At 44.1% G+C, this 25098-nt stretch overlaps 1 protein-coding gene across 1 annotated transcript in view; it reads left to right on the top strand.

Annotated features, from left to right (window-relative positions):
- Positions 1–12957: 12957 nt before the first annotated feature.
- Positions 12958–25098, top strand: part of CD81 (CD81 molecule) — a 51515-nt gene continuing 39374 nt past the window's right edge. The window contains exon 1 of the mRNA XM_033154408.1: positions 12958–13184. Within this exon, the coding sequence (XP_033010299.1) occupies positions 13119–13184 (66 nt within the window). The 5' untranslated portion in view covers positions 12958–13118. The remainder of the gene's footprint in view (positions 13185–25098) is intronic.

Below are 25098 nucleotides of genomic sequence, written 5' to 3'. Positions count from 1 at the left end.
TTTGCACAGCTGGCAATGGCTCTGGCAGAGGCACAAAGGGCAAAAGATATCCCAGCTGAGCGCTATGCAGAACTCACAGGTAACCTAGTTTGGCTCAAATGCAAGTGGTGTTCACTGTTTCCCTAGCCTCTGGCCTTCCCCCACAGGTTTATGGAAGAGCACAAGCACTGAGATGAAATGGGCAAAAGAGGGGAGAGATGAGAAAGGAGCACCATGATGCCAGTTGGTGCCAGTTTCAGAAGAACACAATTTGACTCGTGGAATGGAACACTGTTTCATTGGCAGAGCCTGTGAACTTGGCCGGGACTGTCTTGTAACTAATAAGCACAAATTGTTCAGAGAAAGGAAACTATTAGCCATTTCAGTCCACATGTTAATACAGTAGTGAGTCAGTAAACCAGACGAGAACCCATGTCATTATGCCACTTGTTCTGCCAGCCAGTCATTTGCAGTAAGGATAGGGAACCTTTGGTCCTCCTCCTGCTACTTGACTCCATCTCCCATCATCCCTGACCATTGGCCATACTTTTGGGGGCTGATGAGCAATGGAGACTCTCAACATCTGGAGGGCCACAGGCTCCTTATTCCCTGTTGTTTTAATGGGGGTGGGGTTTTAACTTGGGTGGTGTTTTATTTGGGCGTTGGGGCCGTTTTAAATTGTTTTTAAGTGCTATGTGTTAATGTGGATTTTTGTATTTGTATTTGTTATATATTAATTTGGATTTTTGTATTTGTGGGCTAGGGGATTGTTTAGGTGCAGGGGTCAGCAAACTTTTTCAGCGGGGGCTGGTCCACTTCCCTCAGACCTTGTGGGGGGCTGGACTATATTATGAAAAAAAATAAATGAACAAATTCCTATGCCCCACAAATAACCCAGAGATGCATTTTAAATAAAAGGACACTTTCTACTCATGTAAAAACACACTGGTTCCTGGACCGTCTGCGAGCTGGATTGAGAAGGTGATTAGGCCGGATTCGGCCCCTGGGCCTTAGTTTGCCTACCCATGGTTTAGAGGCTTTTGTTGGGGAGTGCAATTTTTATTAGTTTGTATACATTTGTATTGTTAATTGTTCTGATTATTTTTATTATGCATTTTGTGCTTTTATATTGTAAATTTATGTTGTGAACTGCCCTGAGACCTACGGGTATGGGACAGTATACAAATTTAGTAAGTAAGTAAGTAAACAAACAGATATTCCTTATTTACAGTTACATTTCTAATGATATACAAATAAGTATCTGATTCACTGCTACTGAATTTGTTTCTTCCTGTCCTTCTTTCAATAAGTCCTGGTATACAGTTGCCCTCTGTTTTTATGGCGGCACTTTGGATATTTTGAAAGTCTTTTTATGTCACCCCCCCCCCAAAAAAAAACACTTTTAAACAGATGTTGATGGACTATAGCTCCCAATATCTCTGACAACTGGCCAATCTGGCTTGGGTTGATGAGAGTTGCAGTCCAACAACCCCTGGAGATCTACAGTTTCTCCATTCCATGTTTCTACTATGGAGGTGGGACAAGATTCCCGGCAAAGTTCAAAAACCTGCTCTTCAATATATGCAAGATTAAGTTGCAAAGGGCAATGTATTTTAAGAGCTCTGGATGAGAGGCAATCACATGTGGTCTGGTCTGAAGTACAAGAGTTGGTCGCACTGCCCTTTCTAAATGACTTCTAAATTACCGGTATCCTAGAGACAATCCCCCAAACCCAATGCTGATTTTCCGTTAGTTTAGAAGCAAATTCAAACATGTTCTGTTGTTGTACTTAAGACCTTTTGGAGATTTGGTCCTAACTTGCCTTGAACCCAATGTAACATTTCATTATTATAGGTTTTTCTGTAAACAGCAAAAAGGGGCTGATATCTGACAGCTTGACTACTCCACAGCGGGTGTTTTCTTCATTTTCTTCTTTCTTCTATCCTGGTTTACTATTCTTATTTTACATATGAAGCAAAAACACCATAAGGGAGTTGCAGCTTGACCAAGCATTCATGTTGCGTGTCGAGACCCCAAAGCCGCCCTCCCGGGAATGAAATAAAAACACCAGGACACAGAATATAAGGTTAATGTGATTGGGTAAAAATTTGGCCACAACTTTATTGGTTACAGCATGTGAGCGGTATTGGCTTAGGCATTGAGTGGACCTGACTATATCTGACTCCTGCCCGCAGAGCAGGAAGTCCAGTAAGGGTAAACCACTGATAAGGGGAGCCCCGTCGATTCAGACCAACTCGAGTTCCCCTTGGGTTCCAATGGGGTCGTGGCATGGCCCTAGCCCCGCCCCGGGCTTCGGACAAGATCCCACACCCCCGGATTCCTTTAACGGACTACCCTTAAGCTTGGAGGGGCAGGCGATGGCCCGGCCTCCCCTCCCCCAACATTAGGTCACTCAATGCCTAACCGCCACCTTACAAAGTTGTGACGATTGCTAAGTGGTAGGCGAAAACCAAATGGCCCAGCCAATCTGCCAAGTGGAAAAATTCCTACCAGGCCCCCGACAAGGGCAGGCGACCAACCGAAGTCCAAAGCAAGGCCATAGGGTGAAACCTGCCTACAGGGAAGGGAGGGAGGGTGGGAGATCCGAGGAAGCGAGCCGAAAGGAGGTCTCTTGGCTCGCGCCTCTCCTTTTGAAAGGGAGCCCCCGGCCACGCCCCCAGCCGGCTGATTGGCCAGTTGCCTGCTGACGCGGCCGGGGACTCCTCCGAGCAGCGAGGGACAAAGTCCCCCGCCCACAGGAAGTGGGGAGAGCGGCTCTGCGGTCCACCGCAACTCCTCCCCACAAGGAGGTGGAGCGGATTTGCGTGTCGAGACCCCAAAGCCGCCCTCCCGGGAATGAAATAAAAACACCAGGACACAGAATATAAGGTTAATGTGATTGGGTAAAAATTTGGCCACAACTTTATTGGTTACAGCATGTGAGCGGTATTGGCTTAGGCATTGAGTGGACCTGACTATATCTGACTCCTGCCCGCAGAGCAGGAAGTCCAGTAAGGGTAAACCACTGATAAGGGGAGCCCCGTCGATTCAGACCAACTCGAGTTCCCCTTGGGTTCCAATGGGGTCGTGGCATGGCCCTAGCCCCGCCCCGGGCTTCGGACAAGATCCCACACCCCCGGATTCCTTTAACGGACTACCCTTAAGCTTGGAGGGGCAGGCGATGGCCCGGCCTCCCCTCCCCCAACATTAGGTCACTCAATGCCTAACCGCCACAAGAGTCCCGAAAGGGGCTCGCCGCCACATACCCTCACAGCTGCAACCAATACTTCAATCCCTCCGCTATATCGGCCAGCCAGAAGTCATTTTCCTCATTCAGAAAGGTGTAAGCCATCATCTCAAAACAATGCCATCTTGCTGTAGGTATAGTGTGTAAGCCATCATCTCAAAACAATGCCATCTTGCTGTAAAGTATAGTGTGTAAGCCATCATCTCAAAACAATGCCATCTTGCTGTAAAGTATAGTGAGTAAGCCATCATCTCAAAACAATGCCATCTTGCTGTAAGGTATAGTGGGATGCAGAATCAACCGGCCACCCAGCATGTGCACCTTCTGTGCCACTGAACAATTCAAGCGTTTTTTTGGGTATGATCTGCTGCAGCTGAGGAACTACTACCAGGCCCAATGCGTCTCTCCAGAAGCTGCGATCAAATAAGAGTCATTTTGGAGAGTTCATTGACATAAAGCCCAAGTCCTTTTGATGTTTGTGAGCAAGTCCAGGCCTTTTCGACTCAGCAAATAGTTTTCACCCAGGCGCAAAACCAAAGCGTCGGTTGGGGGGGGGGCTTATGCCTCAGCCCTGGCCGTCACAATTGGCAACATCTCCTTCCACCGCATCCCAGGCCTCGAAATCCAAACAATATGGATGTGTGCAGGAAAAACCCCAGCTGGCACCACAAGCCACTGGCAATTGCCCTCACCCGGGCCCAGTGGACGATACTGCAGCCCACAATCCAGATCTCAATGCACTCTGAATCTGAAAAGGAAAGAAATAACAAGACGGAATAAGTCACAGGCCTGTTTAAATTCCGGAGCTGCCATGGATATAACCTTTGAATACATTGGATCACCATTGCCCCAGGTTTTTCATTCTGTCTGCTGTCAACCCCCAGTGGGCAGCGGTTGTAGCGGCCTCAATCCTAGAAGAGTGAGCAGCGAGTTCCCTAGCTGGAAGGCCGCATGCTTCAATGGCTCTACGCATTACACGAGTGAACTTCTGACTGGTTAGACTGGATCCATCCTCATTCACTAGGAAAGGGCCAGAACCACGGGGCCTAAGATGGAGATATCGTTTAGTATCTTTTACAGGGCAAGGGCCGCTATGCTTGATCCCTGATAGCCAGAGCAGGGCGCCCTTTCCTTTCTGGTAAGTTTTTAAGAGACGGATGTAAATAACCAGTTCTGTTAAAGAAAGCTGAATGTCGCAAAGCTGTAAGCCTCAGGATAAATAGCCTGTGTCGCCATCATGGACTACTACCCCTACTCTTAGGGCATCAAAATTGCAATCGAAAAGGCTGCTGAAAACACTCTGGAATCATATTTGGACCAACCGATGGAATTTAATTTGTTGTGTATTTTAAAGGGGAGGTCAATTGCAACAAGCCAACGCCCATCCATGCTTGGAGGTTACAATCTATGCCAACCTTCAGGTGCCACGAGAACCACAAAATCACTTACCCGGAGAGCACAAAGAAAGCTATGGTGTATGCAGATGAAGACAGTTGGACCTTGCACTTGGACCAACAGATACTCCTTATCTATCTATCTATTTGAATTAGGCATAATATGTCCTAAATTATGGTCCTTCTACCATCGCTGCTGGGAGGCTGTAGCCTGCGCCAGCCCTCAAGTACCCTGCAGATACTCCTATCTATCTATTTGAATTAGGCATATGTCCTAAATTATGGTCCTTCTACCATCGCTGCTGGGAGGCTGTAGCCTGCGCCAGCCCTCAAGTACCCTGCAGATACTCCTTTTCTATCTATCTATTTGAATTAGGCATATGTCCTAAATTATGGTCCTTCTACCATCGCTGCTGGGAGGCGGTAGCCTGCGCCAGCCCTCAAGTACCCTGCAGACTCAAAAGTCCGCATAAGGATCTATAAACAGCCTTATAAAAGAAAGAAATCGTGAATAAATATGTCTGAAAAGATGATGATAAACTTAAGGCAAATCTGCCAACTGGGCGGAGCAGGAGCGACACCCTCATGAAACTCGACGACTGCTTTGCAAGGAAACCGACGACAGCTCAATTTTCAGTCCAAGGGCAAACGTGGTGATCTCTGAAGTCCTCCATCCAAAGGTGAACTGCAACTACTAGAAGAAGAAGCTTAAAAGGTGAAATTGTGTGTAATAGCAACCATACCAGCTCCATGCACACACTGGCATCTGTGAAGGAGCCCTGATCGGACCTGATAATATGGAAACGATTTTAAAATTGTCCTGCTGGAGAGATAACCCATTGTAAATATCCAGGGACTCAAGCCAAAACCCTAAGAACCACTTATCAGCCTCAGAAAGGCACACCCTCTGAAGAGGACAGAAGCCCAGATGCTAATGGCTGGCTTGGGGCCAAAACCTGACTTGCGAAGTTCAGGGGTCCCCAGAGACTGAAACCACCTAGGAATCAAATTATTATTATAGTTATTATTAGTTATCAATATAGTGATTAATATTATAGCTATTATATATATTATTGATATATTATTAATTATTATTATTATTATCATCATCAACATCTGAGTGGGGGAAATAAAGGAGGTGCTTCAATGCCAGTAGCCTGGTGGGTGATAAGGCGAGAGAACGATTTGTGGACCCATCCCTTGCAAGAGCATGCCAGCTCCCATTATTTCCCATAGCTAAAGGGGGGAGAGACAGAAACTTACTGCTCCTGTATCATCAGTTGAGACCTACTAATACAGGCTTGCAAGAGACTTGTAAATTTTGGATTGGGCACAGTCTGTGTATGCTGGGATAATGAGTTGACTAGAACTGTAGCGTTGGAAGCAGGAATATGCAGCTGCCCCACATGGGGATCAAACTTGTAACCATGGCATTATAAGCACCATTCTCTAAGCATAAGGGCTTTCAGAGGTTTCAAGAGGGAAATCTAGTTCAGTATAGTGTATACTGGCAAAGGGTCCTGGCTAATCTTAAAACAGGGACAATAGGACCAAAGGAATTGCTCACACAGACGCCAGCAAAGGTCAAAGAGCCAAGTTTAGTGAAAAATTAAGCCAAAACGAAATGCCAATTAAATCTACGGATATTCCAAGGTCCAAACCAATCATATAATTAGCCAATGAAATTATTCCAATTTAAACTGAGAGCGGTAGAGCAAATTATTCCTTTTATAAGCGACACACCGTTGAAAGTAGCTGTATTCCTTTCAAAATGGAAAGGGGCAAGAAGAGCTTAAAACAGCAAGCCTGCGCTTTGGGTTCTTGTTAATTTTTTTATTATTATTATTATTATTATTATTATTATTATTATTATTATTATTTTACTACCACTACTACTACTACTACTATTATATTATTATTATTATTATTTATTTATACATTATTATTATTTATTGCTATTATTATTATTATTATTAAGGAACACTAGGAAATAAACACAACAGTATTTATTTATTCAAGCTCCCTTCAATCAAGTGTGTACTCAAAGCAGCTTCACCCAGCCACATGCTGCATTCCCAATGGTGCTGCACACGTGACCATCGCAAGATGGCTGCCCCCGCGTTGTCCTGCCAACCCACAACAACCAGGCAAGGCATGAGGCAAAAGATAATTGGCCGGGCTAAATGTTTTACTTTCATGGGTTCCATGATCACTGCAGATAGTGACAGCAGTGGAAGACAGGAGTGCCTGGCGTGCGAGCCGAAAGGAGGTCTCTTGGCTCGCGCCTCTCCTTTTGAAAGGGAGCCCCCGGCCACGCCCCCAGCCGGCTGATTGGCCAGTTGCCTGCTGACGCGGCCGGGGACTCCTCCGAGCAGCGAGGGACAAAGTCCCCCGCCCACAGGAAGTGGGGAGAGCGGCTCTGCGGTCCACCGCAACTCCTCCCCACAAGGAGGTGGAGCGGATTTCTGATGTATATTTAGATTATGTATTGCATTCACGCTCAACATCTATTAAGAACTGTGCGCTGGGGGCAGAAGCATTTGCATTTTCTTCAGGTCTCATCTTGTTAATTTGGTTTGTCCTCAAGAGCAGCTATCTCAGTCTCCGTCCCTCACATTTATCTCTCAGAATAGACTATACCCAATTAAAGTCTGTATGGATAGTTTCTCAGGTGCCTGGGAACATCTTTCGTCTTTCAGTGTTATAAGGCAACTTAGAGCCCCAGGAACTTTAGCCCCAGGAAAGATGAGGACTAAAGCCAGTGCTTAATTTCCCAGCTCATGTTTTGAAAAGACTTGTGGGGAAATGGCAGGAAATGGAAAGTTACTTGACAGTGTGGGTTTTCTTTTACCCAGAGGGTGGTACTTGGGGAGTATTGTGCAATGTGGGGTTCCACAGGGTTCAATTTAATCTCCCATTCTGTTTAACATCTACATGAAACAGCTGAATTGGGGTCATTTGGAGTGTAGGGGTGCATTGTCAGCAATATGCTGATGATACATAGCTCTACTTCCCCTTTATATCTGCAGCTGTTGCAGTAGATGCACTAAACCAATGTGTTGCCTCAGTAATGAACTGGATGAGAGCCAATAACTGAAGCTCTGTCCAGACAAGACTGGGAGACTGTTAGTGAGTGGTTCCCTAGAACAGATAGATGGTGTTTGTCCTGCTCTGGATGGGGTTATACTCCCTCTGAAGCAGAAGGTATGTAGTTTGTGGGTTCGTCTGGATACATTAATGTCAGGCAGGACATGCATGGCGCTGTGGTCTAAACCACCAAGCCTCTTGGGCTTGCTGATCGGAAGGTCGGCAGTTCGAATCTGTGTGACAGGATGAGCTCCTGTTACTCTGTCCCAGCTCCTGCCAACCTAGCAGTTTGAAAGCACACCAGTGCAAATGTAGGTACCGCTGTGGGAAGAAGGTGAACAGCGTAAACAGCGTTTCTGTCCGCTCTGGTTTCCATCACAGTGTCCCATTGCACCAGAAGCTGTTTAGTCATGCTGGCCACATGACCCGGAAAGCTGTCTGTGGACAAACGCCAATTCCCTCAGCCTGAGAAGATGAGCGCTGCAACTCCATAGTCGCCTTTGACTGGACTTAACCGTCCAGGGGTCCTTTACCTTTTACCTTTACAGGGGTACCTCGGGTTAAGAACTTAATTCATTCTGGAGGTCCGTTCTTAACCTGAAACTGTTCTTAACCTGAGGTACCACTTTAGCTAATGGGGCCTCCCACTGCTGCTGCTGCCGTGTCACCGCTGCGCGATTTCTGTTCTCATCCTGAAGCAAAGTTCTTAACCCGAGGTACTATTTCTGGGTTAGCGGAGTCTGTAACCTGAAGCATCTGTAACCCGAGGTACCACTGTACATTACTGTCACCTGAGACTCAAGTCCTAAAAATGATTGTAGGTAGCCCTGTTTAGGGAAGCTTTTAATGTTTAACAGACCATTGTATTTTAATATTTTGTTGGAAGCCGCCCAGAGTGGCTGGGGAAACCCAGCCAGATGGGCAGGGTATAAATAACAAATTATTATTATTAGAAATTATTGAAGTGAAGTGGGAATTCAGTAGGAGAGAGTGCACATGGTGGAGTGAACATTCAGAACACCACTAAGGGGAAGCTCCTTCTCCTAAGTCTGAAGTAAGTGAGGAATTCAGTGCGTTGCTGAGTCTTACTACGCTGTTTTGTTCATAGCTGAGGAGCCAGATCAGGAATGGCTGGTGGTGGCTACTGCCCTTTGGGGATGGGACAGTTTCCTCCATGGAGGTTAGGCTGGATAAATGTGGTTCGGTTTGCTTTTAATGCAAAGCAACCACATTTGCACATCCTGAAGTAATATGCAAACCTAAACACAGCTGACTTTTGAAATTCGCCCTTCCTTGGATTTTGCAATGTAATTCTCCACCTCCTCCCAAAAAGTATACCATACAGGTGCATACTATTACGGGGAAATAGGCATAAAACTGCATATATTCATGGAAATACCATAAAAGGCATTCTTTTAGGGGAAATTGCTTGCAAACGTGTATTATTAGGCAAAACATACACTCAAATTCTGATGAATTATTGTGAGAAATATTGCAAACTGCTGCAGAAATGTGGTGAACTGGCTAAAGACTAAAAAACTGTGAAACTGGAACGGACAGATCCATCCATTTGTACCTCCATCCTCTCTGGAACTGGGCTTGTTTCCTTTGTTGGCCCTTTGGAGTGACACCTCTGCTGGGTATGATATCATTCATTTGTTGGTCTCTGGTTTTCTTGCTCTCATTTTCCTATACAGCAAGAAAAATGTTGACATGCAACCAAGAGCAAGTTTTGGGCCAAAACCTGAAATGTTTAAAAATAACTCACTGAACAAAAACAATCTGGTCAGCCCCATTAAAATTCTGCACTATATTTAGCTAATTAACTTTTTAAATGCTGGCTTTTAAATCTGGGCTGTTTTAACGCGATCGCTCTGGGTGAGTTTCACTGCAGCAGCATTTGAACTGTTAAACATAAACAGTTTCTGACTTCATATGGTAGAAATATAAAACTTCTGCTTAGTCTGTGTTCTTGCCTTGGAGGAATGCTTTAAAAAGTGTCCAGAATTTTCCAGCCAGAAGAGCAAATTGGAAGAAGCTGCACCACAACAACTCGGCCCTATTTTCAATCCTATGAACAGCTCTGGAATGTGTGAATTTGTGAAAGGTGAAACCAAAGCAGAGTCTCTGGGTATGTGCAAAGTACTGGTCCCCGACTATAGGCTCAGTCGCTGCTTGTCACCATGCATTTTCTCTGGTGATTAGGGAGCAGACTTCCAAGGGTGAAGACTTACGAGGAAGGAATCATTGTATAGAAGACTCTAACTTAGTTTCTGCAAATACAGTGACCAAGAGGTCCAATTAAAGCAGGGATGTTCCGGGACTCCAACTCCCACCAGCCCTACTTGGTATGGCTAATAGTCAAGCATGATGGGAGTTATAGTCCAACAACATATGAAGGGCTACAGGTTTCTCACACTGGGTTCTCTGGATGAGAGCCCATCTCTGTGGCATCATTCCTCCCAAACTTTTCTGTGAAGTTCATCCACCCTGTCAGGGTTAGGTCTCTTTAAGACGCACAATTTCTCTAGCCTCCATTCCTTCTAAGCGGGGGTGCCATATGGAGATGGAAAAGGATGTAGGCCTTTCCTGGAGCACATTCAACAGACCACGCTTGGACTGGAGCACAGGCATGCAGCTTAGATCACCTGCCTACAAGCCTTTCAAAGCATGGTTCCCTCCAACTTCATTTCTTAAGTTTCCTTTGTTTATGAGGTGGTCCAAGGGCTTCTCTGGCTCATCCATTTCATGGGTTAGGATGTGCCTCCCTTTCCTGGGTCATTGTTCAGAGAAAAAGATGGCTGCCAACTTTCCCCCTCCACCTGGTACAATGCCCCTATAAGACTACTCCCTGGTGCTGTAAACCAGCAGAAATGTTGATAAGAGCTTTCATTCATCAGATTATAGCCTCAATAGAGAAATACTGGTCTGTTTGTTGCGAATCTGGAATACCTGTATGAATCCAATATACATAACCTCAGCTTTTGAAATAGGTCCACACCCTTTCTCTACATTCTGTTGTCTGACAACAATGGCAGTCACAGGTAGCTCACAAATTATTTTAATTTTAGCCAAATCCAAGTATTTCAACAACCACTCACAGACTCTCTCCCTTGTTTATTTTTCAGCGCAGCAAATTATGTCTTCCCCTGGCGTGCACTTCACCCATCCATGTCCTTTCCCAGCTGCTTGAAAAGGTTCACATGTTGGTTGTGACAGTAATTATACCTTCAGAAGGAAGACTTGCAGCTGTACTTGCCCTCCCTGTTCTCCATCATTTTCTTACAAAAACTTGCCTGCTGCACCATACATGGATATAAATATTTAAATCTGGTAAGGAAGAGAGGCAGACTGCACACATGGGAAGAATTTGTAGGGCGTTTTTATTTTATTTTTAAAGCAGATTTAGGCAGCAAAACTTTTGCAACATAACAGAGGGCACCAGCCAGCCAAAGTTAAGAACTTTAAAGGCCCATGGATTTGAACAGAAATGGTGAATGAGGTGTGGTACTGCTTTCCAACTGCCAACCTCCTTAGTCTCAGTGTTGCATTTAAGAACACAGCAGGGACGAGAATGGGAGCAAAACTAAATTACTCTGCTGTGCCTTCTACATAAAAGGGTTGTTGTGAAGATAAAATGGAAAGTGGGAGAATCACATATGCCACTTTGAACTCCTTGGTGGAAAGGTATGATATAAATGTATTAATTAATTAGAAATGAGCTGAAACTACCCATTTTCCAGGGTTCCCAAAATCTGAGGATACAAGAGGCTCCCAACAGCAGAAAGTCACCTTCTACAAGAGTGCTGATAATGGACATGAAGAGGTGCATCACTAGCACACCTGTTTTAATCCTGCCTGACATCATTTTTTGCTGCAGGATTCCTGATTGGGTAGGATAAATAACCCAGGAAGAAGAAAGGAGAAGAACTCAGGAACCCATAGCAACATACTAGATCAGAATATTCACACCACTACTCCTAAGTTGCCAGTTTTAACCCAAAAATCTGGTAAACGAGAGAATATCTAGCACAGTTCCAAATAAAGCACACTTGTTGCAGAAAACCCAGGAAAATGTACCTTCTGGTTTTCTGACAGGCAAAAGAGCATGGCTGTATTGGCTGGGGCTTATAGGTATTGTAGTCCAAAACATCTGGAGGGCATCAGGTTCATGAAGTCTCGACTCCAGGCATTTGCCCAAGAAACTTAGCCTAGCACTTTGATATCTTAACACACCTAGGAGCCATTTGACAATGATAGTCAAAGAATATATGTTAAACCATCATCACTGACTCAAGGCAGGCTGTCTCATCTTAGAGACCCATAAATACTTCGAACAAAGTCTGAATTTCTCAGAAGACTTTCTCTCTCTGATGAAACCTCTGAGTGTTTTCCACCACTCTCATTTTCCTAGGAAAAGGTCAGTTTGCAGGGTGTCCTTTGAATATTTTTGCAGTTGCTATCCACCTCCACCCCAATAATGCCCCAGGTCTGCAGAAGTTTGGCTGATGCAAAATGATGGCCAGGTTATCAACAAAGTTGTTGATGTTGCTGCTGCTGCTGCTGCTATGTGAAGTGGTCGCAAAAACAAACTGGAAAAGGAAGAAAGAATCAGTGCTACTGTCTCTGGTGAGACCACACCCAAGCAGCTGTTGGAGAACCTCACTGAATGGTTTCCCCTTTTACTCTGCTCAGAAATAGGGCAGATAATTTGAAGAGACAATCTGCCTCCACCACTAACAAGTGCTAGAAGTGTGCTGTAGGTACCAGTCGATTGCTTAGTGCGGGGATGGAGAACCTCAGGCCCCCGGAGACCCAATGCCTCGACATCTAGCCCCCAGGCCTCTCCCCTAAGCCACCCCCCCTCCAGGCACCAGATTTTTTTTTAAAAAAGTTAAATAATAAAGCTTTAATAAATACCAGGCCTGCGAAGTGGGCTCAGACAGTTGATTGCTGCTTATGTGCCCTCGGGTGCCCGGTTTTGCCAATCGCTCTTCCTACCAGAGCTTACAAAACCAGCCTGTTTTGGGTCTGGCCTGATTCCGCCCGGGGGGGGGGGAATGGGGGCGGCTCCGTGACCATTTGGCTGAAGCAGCGACAGTGGGGGGGGGGTCTTGTGAAGAAAGGCGGAGGAGCCGCCTGCAGGGGGCGCTGCTTTTCTCTCCTCGGCGCGCCTGCGAGGCGGCGGCGGCGGAGAAGGAGGAGGGACCTGGCTGCGCTCCCGGGTCAGAGGGAGAGAAGGAGGAGGGAGGGGGAGAGGTAACGGGAACAGAGAGAGAGAAGCAGCCTGGCGAGCTGGTGCCCCTGAAAACAACAGCGGAGCCCACCATCTGCAGCAGCAGCAGCTCCTCCTCCTGCCCCTGAGCCGAGAGAACAGGCCACATCCTTGCCGCCCGCAGAAAGCCGCAGCGATGGGAGTGGAAGGCTGCACCAAGTGCATCAAATACCTCCTCTTCGTCTTCAATTTCGTCTTCTGGGTGAGTCGCTTCTGCCGCCTTCGTCCCTTGCGCGTGCCCGCCGGCGGTGGCGAGGGCTGAGCCCGGGCGCTTGTGTGTTGCTTTGGGCTTATCTCCCTTCCCGTGGTGGTGGCGCCGCCGCCGCCTCCTCCCTCCCGATTCCCACCGAAAACAAGCGAGCAGCCTCGCCATGGAGCCCGCGCGGATCTTCTTTTCCCCCCTCTCGCGCGCAAGGCGAGGAGGGAAAGAGCAGCGCTCGCTCGACCCCCGGCTTCCCACCTGACTGCGTCGGGGTCCCCCTCCTTCTCCTCCTCCGTGAGGCTGGGACCGTGGGGATGTAAACAGCCACGATGTTTGGGGTGGGGGGGGGGAGGCGGCGGCTCTCCTTTGGGCAAAAGCAAATCAAAGCGTCAAATAATATAGGATGTATTTGAGGGAGAGAAATCGCGCGCCAGAACCGCGTTAAAGCACCTAGGCTTCCCCCTTTACGAGCAATTCTGGTGGGGTGGAAAGAGGGGCTGGGGATCACGGCGGGCACCTCCTGGCAGAGCCTCGAGTCCATTCCCCCCAAATCGGCCAAATATACAGATGCCGAACCTTGCCAGGGTTTTGACTTGGTGTGCGGTTTTGTAACGGCTGCTTTCATTTCTTCTAAAGTTCTGCTCGATCAATCAACTTTAAAGTTAACGGGGGGAAAGGGCGGGGTGGGGGAAGGAAGGGAGAGGGGGCGACAGTAGCTCTTTGCTTGTGCAAGCCGAGTGTGGCACATCGACGCCCGATCCCAGACAGCAAGAGAACGGTTGGCAAGTCTGAGGCGTTGAAAGTATTTGAATAAATGTGGGCATTAGAAGTGCATGCAAATTTCACCCTAGCAAATGTTTATAGGCAATGGGGGAGCATTAGTTTCCTGTCTGGTAAACAGCTTTGGAAAACAAACGACAACAACTTGCATCCTGTGTGATTTTGGGGGAGGGGGGCTATAAAGTTTTGGGTTGTTTTTTTGTGTGCCCAAAAATGACTTTCAAAAAACCCACTAATCTTATATTTGATTTCTCTCATGCACTTAACGGATTCTGAAAGTGATGCTTCTCAACTTGAGGCAGTTTTTTTTTAAGGGGGTGGGGGGGGGAAGTGTCATGGGTGTGGGAGAAGGCACTAAAAATATTTGTGGGAAATAAGGATGTTTTAAAATGGATGACTTGCAGTGCCTTTCAGACTGCCTCTCATGATCTCATCTTCCCTTCTTGGCTGCAGAATTTTGCGCCGACCACACCCCAAATCTCAGAAGAATTTAGGCTTCTCTTGGGTTCCTGTGGCTTTGAGCTAAGAAGGGTTTCAAATCTGCTTATACCACATTTGATAGACATTGGAAGTTGAGTTGTACAAATCTGAAGGTTGCTGTTTACTTTACAAAAAGAAAAGTATTAACCCTGAAGGAAAAGGATATCCTTGGGGACAGGGTTACTAATTTGGGGACTCTTAACAACTCCCAATGTTTTTTGCCAGTGGGAGCCACTAATGGAGTTTACATATTTTTGGTTGAGCACTTGTATGACAGATATCTCCACCATCATAGTTGCCAGCATCATTGTGATTAAAGAGCCCCTGGACCCACACATTTTAAAGAATAGTTTTCTATAGGGGAAGAATTAGCTTGGAGAAGCATTGCTAAACCTAACTGTCATCCCCACCACTCTTTAATGCCCTGTAGCATTGCTGCCGTGCACCACTGCTCACAACCCAACCATCAAACCGCCAGGTTAACTTCAGCCACCTTTTGGATGATGTCATTGAATTAATCGAATGATAACAGCCTTGAATTGTACTTGAGCAAACAGGCTCATATCTCTTGTGCCTGCCGTGTGCTCATATAAGGGCACTGTGCTTGCCCTCTCTTTTAATGGAGAGGCTTGGAAGTACAGAACGAAATCGTCTCCCTGTTGTTTACACAGATATGTAAGGTATAACTCTATGCCCTGTTACCCGAGAGGAAGAAACACTGAACTTAATGGGACTGTCTTCCGAGTAAACCTGCATAGAATTCTGCTGTTGGCATGCATTTGGTATGGAGGCTCTGTCATTCCCAGTGATTTTCTGGGTCATTTTGTCCTGCAGCTCTTACAGACTTAAAGAGATTAATTATTAAGCAACCCCTTTGTGCTCTTCATGCTAGAATTACCATTATTTCCCAAATGTGCCATGCTACCTAAACCTGTGGCCACTGCTTTCCACTGGACTGTGAAGAGAAAAAGGAGTTGGGGAGAGGGAAGAGGAGTCTGGCTAGATCACAGCTGCCTTGGTCTGAGGCTCATAGTAATTCTGCCTCTACAGGTAGCTGCCCTGGGGCTGCATCACTTAAGCAGAAGACTTGAAACCTCATTGAGAAGAAATCCATGGCATACATTTTACAAAGTATCATGTATGTGTTGTGCAGGCCAACATCACTGCCTTCTTTCTCAACTACTGTTTATAGACGGATTAGTTAACTCTCTTGGCACACAATGAGAGATTTGTCTAAGAATCTATTGTTTAGTGATTTGTTGGTGATGTATAACTGGTGTACTTCATTTTCCAGTAGTGGATTTATTAGGATTTGCAAATGTCTTGATTGCATTGCTTGCCTTTAAACCTATTGCTCTGAGCTGAACCATTGCACTTTGAATCCTCCTTCTAGATATATATTGAAGTTTAATAATATATGTTATCTTATGATTAAAAACATTTTTGAGAATGCTTTTTTATAGCATAGCTGCACATAGCTCTAATTTAATATGTGTCCTTTTGACTGGAAAGAATTCAAGGAATGCTTTTATTTTTCTTTGCTCATAGAATTAATTTGGGATGCTTCCTTAACCTATCTGACTACGAACAGCTCTCTCCTGCAAGGTGCTTCCCTGCCACCGTATATAATTCCTACTGACCACCTCTGAAAAATAGAATGTACAAACTTGTTCCTAAATTGATATATTTTGCTGTGGTGGGCTTTTTTTGTTAGTTTATTTTTTAAAAAATAGTGCTTAAAATGATAAAAAAAATTAAGTAGTTTACATAAAAACACAACAGAATTCATTGCAACCACAATTTCAGAAATTGCAGTGAGAGTGTACACAGATGATGGTAGGTACAAAGGGTCATCCATCAGCCCTGCATCTGAAGATGGACACAGGAGGACAAGTTGGCCAGATTCCTTTTGTGAACCTCCCTTAGCTACCCTTATGGAAGCTCAGTTTTGTTATGACTAGGGAAAGCTCATTGTGACAAGGTTTTCAAAGCTTGTCCTCCTGACTGTGAGAACTCAGGGGAGTGAATTAAAAAAATAACAGCCTGCACTTGCATCCAAAGCATGATATGTGCTATAAATTCAGACCATTCCATTGGCAATAGCCCTCCCGTGGGAATGAGGAAACACAGCATTTCTAACTGTGTTGTGTGACCCCCACCCACCCACCCAACTTACTCCTTATCTTGAGGACCTTTTCTTACCTTTTGTCTTAAACTTCCTGTTGTTGTAGTCTGACATTGCGCTAAGAATGCAGAGCTCTATGGAAGTGTTGAAATTTAGCAGGAAGGATATATAAGAGCTATTGGGCACCCCATCTGTTCATGTCAGTCTTTTGTCATGTCAAAAACAGTGTTCAAAACTCCCATTGTTCCAGGCGCATTTTGCGACAGGGAATTTAATTAGCGCAAGCAGTTTCTGATCTCTGGTCGCAGTATTGCACCTAAAAATTCAGATTAAAACTGCAGAGTGGAAGGAAAGGAGGACCTTTTTCTGCCTCCTCATTTTCAGCTGCTCTCTGAAGACTGGAGAAGAGACCCTCTTAAGAATCTTAGGGGGGTGGGCAGGGGAAGGACTAGACCAGGCATGTCCAACAGGTAGATCGTGATCTACTGGTAGATCACTGGACATCTGCAGTAGATCACTGGTAGATCATTGGTTCCCCCCAAAGTAGCTGAACATCTGTGGCTACCCTAAAAAACCCTCAACATTTTACCTACTCCCTGAAAAAACTCAACCACTTTGACCTGAACCCCCCCCCATGGGTCTTCCTCCTTCCTAATAAAAGCTCAACAACTTTGACCTAAACCTCAAAATTGGGGGTAGATCACTGCCAGTTTTTAACTCTGTGAGTAGATCGCAGTCTCTTGGGAGTTGGCCACCCCTGGACTAGACCATTTGAAAAATGATATAATATTTTAGCTGCAGTTCATTCTTTTTCAGTTTTGTATTCCTGTTATAAAAAAGTGTGCCTAGACATTCTGTTGTTACTCCCATAACCTAGGTTTAAGGTGCCATTTAGCTCCTAGCTTTCATATCTCAGTTTCTAACACTGGTCAAAAATACTCCTTAATAAGGGTTGTGGCTTTGTGACTTTTTCTCTGACCACTTGGTTCCATCCACCACTGCTTGGCACATCTTCTCTTAAGCAATTGCTCAAGAGAAATGCCTTCTGTCATAAAGGGAGTGTGGTCATTGGTGGTGGAGGCCTGTTTCCGTTCTCTCAACTTATCTAAGCCCACATCTAGACCACTTTAGGAGCACACAAAGGCTTTGTCATTAATGCATATTCATAATTTGACTTGCAGCTGGATTAGGATCAGTGCCCATTTAAAAGCTTTGTCTTTCAGGTGAGACAAAAACTTTAGGGTCTGCAATGACTGTTTGACATGCATGATGAACACGCATGTATGGATCAGACTCAACATGGGATCCTCACTAGCTATGACAACGTAAGAGGCTACACAGAGTTTCTTCAGGGGGGGAAATGGTTTCTGTTAAGTCATTGCCATCTTCTGCCACTTCTTGGATTTACCTGGAAAAATAGATGCTAAATCATGACTTCTTACAAAGTAACAGAAATAGGGATTGATCCCCCCCCCCTTGTATCAAAACAAATGTGATGTTTAAAAAAGTAACCTTTGGGAATAGTGATCACATTGCTTATTATTCTTGTTTCAGTCCTAGGTAATGTCTTATGGGAAAATAAAGTAACCTGGGCAAATGATAGCCCTATTGACTTCCAGGTGATTATGGTTCTTAATTTAGACGATTGCCACACCACAGAGTAGTTCTTTGTGATATAGAGCAGATATGGGGGAACCTGTGACCTTCCAGATGTTATTGGAGACTCATTGGCCCTGGTCGGTGTGGCCAATGGTAAAGGATGATGGGAGTTGTACTTGAACAACATCTGGAGGGCCACTGGTTCCCCACCCTGATCACTGAAATGATTGAATTGAAGCACAGCATTCACGGAGGTGGCTGGAATGTAAAAAATACAATCTTAGCAATGTACATAGGCTGAAGAATCATGTAGTACAGCTTTTCCTGCACAACATGATTCACTATAGGTGGAAGCCAGGGTAACTCATGTCTTATGTTTCGCCAAGAGGATGGCAGGGCAGAATTGCTGTACTTAGAAAAGAAGCGAGTGAGAAAGCTGATTTCCCGGAGACCCGGCCAGATGGGCGGGGTATAAATAATAAATTATTATTATTATTATTATTCCCGTTCCTCATAGAATTTTCATGGGTTGTACAAGCATGGAATAAGTATAATGTGATACTGTATGAGAATGGGGGGAAATCGTAAGACAGACACAACTATGGTGAGTGTTAGGGAATAAATGCAGTGTGAAAAAGCTGTGCAAGAGCAAAAGGCCTGCATTGGGCCTTATATTCAGAGAAGGTTGCAAGAACTCCAGAAAAGTTAAAATGCAGATAAGCTTTGCTGTCTTAAAAAAAACAACCCTCTATTAATCAAAGCAGACACTCAGCATGTCCACTTGCTCCTGTTTCCATTTTGAATACAGACTGTGGATATGACAGGCTGCTGTAAGTTTAGCAAACAGCCATTGCCAAGCTGCCTCTGGGGACTAAGAACCATCTTAGGTGGTTATGCAGGCGGGGAGAAGTAAATATAGTTTGTTTCAGGTTGTCCTATAACTGACTTTACATATAGCCTGGTTAGCACGACTTCACTTCCATAATTGCTCTCATGCCAGTTGGGGTGTGCGGTATATAGAGGTTTCTACCCACAGGATTCCTCAGATAATGGCTTTTAGTATATCAAGCCATGATACTTGGTCACTTGGGAGCTGTGTGGCTTGTGTGGTATATTGAATGTCCACCAGAAGAATGATTTGAGCCGAATCCTTTGCCCAGACCAGCATGGTTCCTCCCACCAGTGTGGGCATGAGGGTTTGGTGGGTTTGTGGGCTGGTAGGATTATTTTGTAGGCTAATAGATTTTGTACAATTGGTTTTGTTTTGTTGCAAGGCTGATCTAAGCAGTGTTGCAAAATGTTTTTTGTCCTAGAAGCCGAACCATTTGAAGTCAACCTTACTCAAAAGTGGCGCACGCCCCCCCCCCACACAAGTTCCATGATACAAAAGCCTGTGTGGGAGCCAGACTAACACCAGACTGACTTGTTAGTATGCAAGGTTCCTCTCTCCCCTGCCTTCTGTAGCTCCCCACACTCATTTGCTTATCTGAGGTCCGGCATTGTTGGCAGCAACAAGTGTGAAGGAGAACAAAAACTTGGGCAGCTCTTTACAACACTGCTGGCATGTCAAAGAGAAACTTGTTTGGGGGGTTTTAGAAGGAGAAAAGAAGTCCTTTAAGCATTCAGCTATATTCACTGACAAGAGCCACACACACAAAACCTGCTGGCTTCTTTGGTTTTACTTCTCAGATTTAGCTCTAGTGTAACTAAGTTAACAGCCTCCTTTCCTTCTTGTTAACAACCTCCTTTCCTTCTTGTGCATTCTTGTGCTTGTAAACTGGAAGAGCTTGTAAACTGGTCTGTGTAGTGGTATTTCTCTGGGCAGTATCCAATGAAACAGTTCCCTTAGCGTGAGTAATTTTGGCAGTGCAATGTACTTCCCCACAAAGTTGGGGGGAAACCCATAACCATTTAAGAGGGCATGTGGTAGGAGGGGAAGTTCCACTGTACCATCGAAAGTGCTTGTTCTAGCTTAACTGTCCAATTGGATACTGCCCCCTGTGCTAAACCCTTACAGCAGATTTTGCTCCTTTAAACTTGGCCACGTGGTTGTGGGATTATTATCAGTGTTTGTGATCACAGCATATACCCAAAGGGGGAAATGGGTGGTGCAAGCTAATGGTCCTGGAGATGGAAGTTTGTGTATTAATGTACAACCAAGAGTTAAAACTGTGCTACCAAAAGAACATTTAAGCCTGGGTCAAAAGTCATTCTCCAAACCATTCTTAGGAAGTTTAGGTACATTCTGTAGACTAATATGCTTGTCCCACCTTCATCTCTGAGTTGGCTCTGTCTAATCTTATTTTGTAAGTCTAAACTGAGTAAACCGTTCAGTTCTATCTTCCAAGCAATGGACTGAGGTGAGTTTGCAAACCATTAGTTGGAAGTTGGTGTTAACCAGTCTGTCAGATTTAGGACTTCACAAGAGACCTGGAGGTAGAGGAATGGAGGGAGGAGTGTCGGCCTGTTACACATTTCCCAATCCACAAAGCCATGATTTGGAGCTTTGTCTGACTTGAGCCTCAGTCTTTTTGTGTCTGTAGATTTCTTCATTTTTTTGGATTTGAAGAATCACTACATTTGCAGCATTGTTGTGAGAAAACAAACTGCCTCTTAACTTACAAGAACACTTGGGGAGGGAAGCTTTAGCTAATCTATTTTCTTTTCAAAGTAAAGAGTTTAGGGCAGCCTTGTAATCAAAGTACATTCTTTATAGCCCTCCTGAAATTGTCCACTGCTACCTAACAGAAGGAAGAGGAGAGGCAATTTTCACAAGCTTCTCTCAACAGTCTCCTGCACCACTTCCTATGCTGTTCCATGGGGTTTTCCAACCTTCCACCGCAGATTTTTGAGGGACACGGAGTGAGTTCTGGAACCAACCATTGTTTGTAACCTTGAGAGTCTAGCATTTCACCATCACTTTCCTTGCCACAAAAAGTGTGATCTTATGGGGAAGTGAGTTCTGCTGTTCAAGACCTTCAAATGAACTTTGATAGAACAACCTGAATTTTCCAGGATGTGCAGCAGAAAATAGCAACAGTCTCAATGGTCTAATTCATAATACTTTGACATACGAGTGCCAAGTCACTCCATTGAAAAGCACAGCAATTAGATTACTTTAGCTTAAATACTCAGAACTGTTGGAATGAAATACTGAAATGGCATTTAGGCATAAAAACCACTTTTTGCCATTCCATCAACTGAACAGAATGTTTTAGTAACTGTAAGGGTGTGGGTTTCCACTAAGACTGATTTTTCCGAGAATCAATATGGTTAAGTACAGTCAGTTTAATCAGGATTCTTATAACTCATATATTTTCTGAGCAAGCTTCATACTGCCTCTTTTGTAAAAACTGCCATTCACCTTCCCTTCCAGGTTCTGCATGTTTTAACACAGTAGAGAAGGGATGGGGACCCATGACCCTTTTATATTTTAAAAAAAATCCCCTTTAGTTAGGGAGAAACCTTTGACAAATTGGATAAATTAAACAAGAAGGAAATGTTTTAAATGTTGGACAAACCATGAGGCAAATGCTGCTGAGTATTTTAAGACTATGAACAGTACCTGAGCCAGGCCTAAGGGTTAGGAGTGGTTTCCTTCTATTTCATTACATAGGAACCTGCCTTGTACTGAGTCACATCAAGTGTTCCCTATAGGTCAGTATTGCCTACAATGATTGGCAGTGGCTGTCCAGGGTTTCAGGTAGCAATCTTTTCCAGCCCTACCTGGAGATGCCATGAATTGAATCTGTGACCTTCTGCATGCAAAATGTGTGTTCTGCTGCCACTGAACTACAGCCCATTGCAGGGGTTTTTTTCTGGACAAACTTCAAAACTAAATGGCTGGGGAATAAAGGAACAGTGAGAAATAATTTGCAGGAATGGAAAGAAGACTTACAAGGGTGCTTCTTACTAGTGAAACTCTTGGCCAAAACTCTTCCATTTGAAATACTCTCTAGTAGCACAAAAATATGGGTGACCTTAAAAATCATTTTTTTGTTTGCACAAAGTTCTCGGGTTCAATCTCTGGCATCTCCAGCTAAAAAGAATCAAGTAGCAGGTGATGGGAAAGATGCTTGTCTGAGACCCAAAAGACCCAATGCCAGTCATAGTAGGCAATGCTGGACACAAAGCCTAAGCTTAAGGCAGCTTCCTAAAATTGACAAGCTGCCAATTTCAAAAATCAAGGTCATGCCCTGTTGAGCAATTCCGCTCATTGTGGCCAGCACAGTATCTTTAAATGTACTTTGCAACCTTGTCTGTTAAGGTTCTGAAATGATTAACCAAACCTTTGTTTTTAGAAGAATAAAAACTCACTTCCCCCTCCCCATATGCAAATGTGCCAATGTTTAATAATTGAAATATTGTTTCCTGATAAACAGTATGTACTGTTGAGTCTCTGGTGTATAGATCACTTCTCTCAAGGATTGGGGTGGGGGTGGGGACTTGCCCCAGTGTCTATCTGTTCTTTCCGCTATTAGTTATAAATCTGTCACAGATATCCTAGGGAAGTGTTGAAGACTGCCAGTGCAGTAGTAACTTTGGCTATGATCCCAACCACTCTGATGTGGAAGGTCAAATTATTGGACTGGAATTATTTCCATGCAATGTGTGTTAAGTAGGAATCAGTTTGAACTACTTCTTTTTGTGTTCATGTTACCTCTTTATGATGATTTCTTCTTAGTTTACATTTATGGGATTTCTTTTCTTTTCTTTTACATAGAGTAGTTGGGGATCTAGACCTATAGAGTCATAGAATCATAGAGTTGGAGGAGACTCTGAGGGTCATCTAGTCCAACCCCCTGCAATGCAGGAATCCCTACTAAAGCATCCATGGCAGATGGCCATCCAACTACTGCTTGAAAACCTCCATGGAAGGAGAGTCCTCCACCTTCCAAGGGAGCAGTACAAAGGCTTCTCAAAGGCAGTAATCATTTCAAGAAGACTAGAATTTAATCCTAATTAGCCCCAAATACCATAACCAGAAGATCCAAATTCAAGGTAGGTGAGACAAATGTTAGGCCTGCCATACGTAAGGAAATTTCCTGACATGTCCCGGTTTTCAGGTGTAAAAATGGTGTGTGGGGGGGGGGTTGCCGAATTGGCAAAATGTCAGGGAAAACCTGAATGTATGGCAACATGATGGGAAAAGCAGCGAAAACTATTTGGGGGTCTTTCTAAAAAATATGAAATATGGCAACCAAATTTGGAATGTTTTGCTATTGGTAAGAGTATTTTTATTTTTGTGCACAGGGAGAGGATTCCTAAAAGACTTACCCACATCCAGTTGTTCAAACCATAATTAGTTAGGTATGGTCTCTGTGGCCAAGTGAAGTCTATTTGTGGATAATAGGCAGCTCAAGGATTGCTTGTTTGGCTATCTAAGCTGTATCATGAATTGCCTTGGTCCCTTTAGCAATGTGAAGTAAGTCTGTTGGATGATGAGAAGCATCATGGACATATTATTGTTATTAATCACCTTCCATACATGTCTCAAGGTGATGTACAAAATACAATTAGAAACAACCCAATTTAAAACAGCACAAAAAATAAAGGCAGATTAAAAAAAAATAGGAGAGAGACCATTCCATTCAGAATGGAGAAAGCTTGTTGGAACAAAAACATCTTCTGGAAGGTGCAGACAGTGGACCCTCGTTATATTCCACGAAACAGGGGCAGCAACACCTATTCTTATTCACTTGAAACTCACCTTAAAGAGTAATGTGGTTTATTTTCATACTGCTGCCATTTTCAGTAGAAGTGTCTTTATTTTGTCAGCTTGTGTAAATTAACATCCTAATGATCCTTGGCCCAAGCGGTTAATTGAAGGCCTCCAAGGTAAATTACTGAGATTAATAGCCACCTTGTATTGATGTGTACCTGTTCCCATCCTCAGTTTAATTACTGTTAAGTAATAATTGGGTTGCACCACATTTTCCAGAAAAATTAAACCAAAGATGGCACAAAGGTAGAATAACTATTTCAGTCTCAGGTGTATCAATACACTAAGCTTTCCAATGGTTCAGAGATTGCTGACACTGTGAATAAAGGATCATGACTCAGCAGTTGTTGCAGTCCCAGTTAAAGTGTCCGATGCCTATCTGTACATGCACTTTTATTATGTAAACATAATTTTATTGGCATTTTTTTAGAAATGCTAATTTATGTAAATGGCATGTAGTATAGAAACTGTTTTGAAAGAATGTGAACATCTCACAGTATTGTGACTTTTGTATCATTTCTGACAGATGAAATCAGACCTTGTTATTTGTGTTTTGAGTATGGAAAGAGCGGTGTTCTTTCTGTGTTTAAGGGATCTTCCACTTACCCGTATTTCTGGAAACTCAATGCTGTAACAATGCTGTCACTGCATCTGTCCATTTGTGTGGCTTCACAAATAACGGTACTTCAAATACGAGAGAGACATTGCACATACCTTTGTAAATCAAGAAAATATCTAATAAAAATACTTTAAAAAATATAATCCAAATACTTCCTTGTGGGAAGACTCTTCTGTCCTCCTCATCCCAGCATGAATTTGCCAAAACAACCTCTGTTTGCTAAGGACAACAGTGTCAGATTTCCTACTTCAGATTTTAAAAGTCCTTGCTAATGTAGACAAAAAACTTTAAGGTTGTTCATGAACTTGCACTTTCTCAGCCGAATGGGTGTCCCAACTTGCAGTTGTGAAGAACTGGTGAAACTATTCTATACCCATGCATTCCAGTTTTCTTCCCTCTGCTGTTAGTCAACTATACAACACTGAGAGTAGTACTTCATAGAATTCAGTAGCAAGATGTAATCAAATCACACATGTGCTTGGATGTGTGAGTCGCATCTCATCTCATCATCTCATGCAGCTGAGGGCTTCTTGCAGATGCCGTCTCATCTGGAGGTTAATATCATATGATGTAAGAATTAGCCCTTTAC

This window comes from Lacerta agilis, chromosome 1, assembly GCF_009819535.1.
Source record: "Lacerta agilis isolate rLacAgi1 chromosome 1, rLacAgi1.pri, whole genome shotgun sequence".
Classification (NCBI taxonomy): Eukaryota; Metazoa; Chordata; class Lepidosauria; order Squamata; family Lacertidae; genus Lacerta; species Lacerta agilis.
Note: the sequence above shows the minus strand (reverse complement) of the source record. Positions and strands in the feature narration are given on the sequence as shown.